Genomic DNA, 1,788 nt, shown 5'->3' with positions numbered 1-1,788 from the left:
TATATATATAGACATGATCTCCCCTCCATAATTTCAAAACAAAAAGCATGGCCTCTTTGTCCCTTGCAAGTTCGCCCTTGTTCCTAATCCTCTCCTTATTAGTGTTACTCCTTCATTCATGTCATGCAGCAGACTCTGATCCTCTGCAGGACTTCTGTGTTGCAGACTTGAAAGCTCAAAAAATATCTGTTAATGGATTCCCCTGCAAGCCCCCATCTAAAGTAAAATCGAACGATTTCTTCTTCGATGGCCTAGCCAAAGAAGGAAATACAACAAACATCTTTGGGTTTGGTCTGACTAGTGGCAGTGTCCTAGAATACCCAGGGCTCAACACACTTGGGGTATCAATGAACCGCATTGACTTGGCCCCCGGTGGGAGTGTTCCCCCTAACTTACATCCTCGTGCAAATCAGATGGTGTTTGTACTAGAGGGAATAGTGAGATTTGGGTTTGTGACTACTGCTAATGTTCTGTACACAAAGGTCTTGAAAGTTGGAGAGATTATTGTGGTCCCTAGGGGACTGATACGCTTCGCTTACAATGCGGGGAAGGGGAAGGCAGTTTATCTCGCAATTTTTAATAGCCAGTTGCCAGGGGTAGTGTTCATTCCCCTTGCCCTCTTTGCTTCAAATCCTTCTATTCCTAATCAAGTTTTGGCCAAGGCTTTCCAAGTAGATGAACACATTGTGAAAGAAATGAAATCCAAACTAGGTTCATAAGCTATTATAGGTCCTTTTACGTCTCCATGTACTATATCTTCTTGTTTGGTTTTTCTGCTTAATTTTCACCTTGAGGAGAATGTAAGTTACTAACCTCTTCGTCACTTGTAAGTCCTCACTTGAGGAACCCCTTTTTTTGTTAAGAATAATGTGTTATGGTGTATTATGATGGGATCTATCATCACAAATGACAACCTGTACTTTAATATTGTTGGAGACAATACCTAATAAAATAAAGGGAGTTGAGGGTTAGACTTTCATCCCCCACAAATTTCCTACACTCCCTTCCCTTCTTCCTCTGTTTCTCCCCTCCCACTGTCTTGATTGTTTGCATCAGTAATTCTTCTTTCTTTTTCATTAACAACTTTGAGATTGTTTCACCTGTCATGACTAAGTGCATCGCTCAGAAATCAGTGTTTCACTTTTTTTTTAACTGAAAAGATCAAAATGATCATTAGCTTAAGCTTTTCATTTGTTGCAGGGAATCAAAAGCAAGAATTGTGAGTGTTGAATACATGATTGTGATAATTGTGAACTGGGCCATTGATTTCATGGCCTGAATTAGCTTGGACAAGTTGCGCGTCTACAAATCCTTCGTCTGAAAGAGAAGAGAGATGACCTGAAAATCCTGTAAGGGGAGAGGGATGGATGCCAAAAGACAGAGACTATTTTTCATGATTATCGTACATAAGAAAGGTATGCTAGCTACTTCAGGATCTAGGATCTAGCCCCTCTTAGAAAACCTTCTAGGACAAGATCCTCATGATGAACCACAACCGTCAGATGTGGATTATAGATCAATGTGCCCTTTGTGCGAGAGATGATGAGACATAAATCACTTGTTTGTTCATTGTCTCTTCTTCTTCTTCTTTTCTTTGATAGGTAAGCTGGGGTTTGGCAGGGACCCCTACCGGTTTATTAAAATTAGAAAGATGAAACAATTAGCACACAAACTCTAACCCTATTCCAAGAATAGGGATACAAACCAAAAGAAGTAAAACAACAAGACCTATCCTTAAAAGCAGAGACTAAGGAAAGGTGAACAAAAGAACCTAACTCCTAATAAACA

At 40.0% G+C, this 1,788-nt stretch overlaps 1 protein-coding gene across 1 annotated transcript; it reads left to right on the top strand.

The window, feature by feature from the left end:
• Positions 1-47: 47 nt before the first annotated feature.
• On the top strand, positions 48-719 carry LOC143859261 (germin-like protein subfamily T member 1). The gene has a single exon (XM_077369974.1). It carries the CDS (start codon positions 48-50, stop codon positions 717-719), a length of 672 nt encoding a protein of 223 aa, XP_077226089.1.
• The last annotated feature ends 1,069 nt before the right edge of the window (positions 720-1,788 follow it).

The sequence above is a fragment of the Tasmannia lanceolata genome, unplaced genomic scaffold, assembly GCF_043159265.1.
Source record: "Tasmannia lanceolata isolate RefF3 unplaced genomic scaffold, GAP_Taslan_0.1 ptg000003l, whole genome shotgun sequence".
In the NCBI taxonomy this organism is placed as follows: domain Eukaryota; kingdom Viridiplantae; phylum Streptophyta; class Magnoliopsida; order Canellales; family Winteraceae; genus Tasmannia; species Tasmannia lanceolata.
Note: the sequence above shows the minus strand (reverse complement) of the source record. Positions and strands in the feature narration are given on the sequence as shown.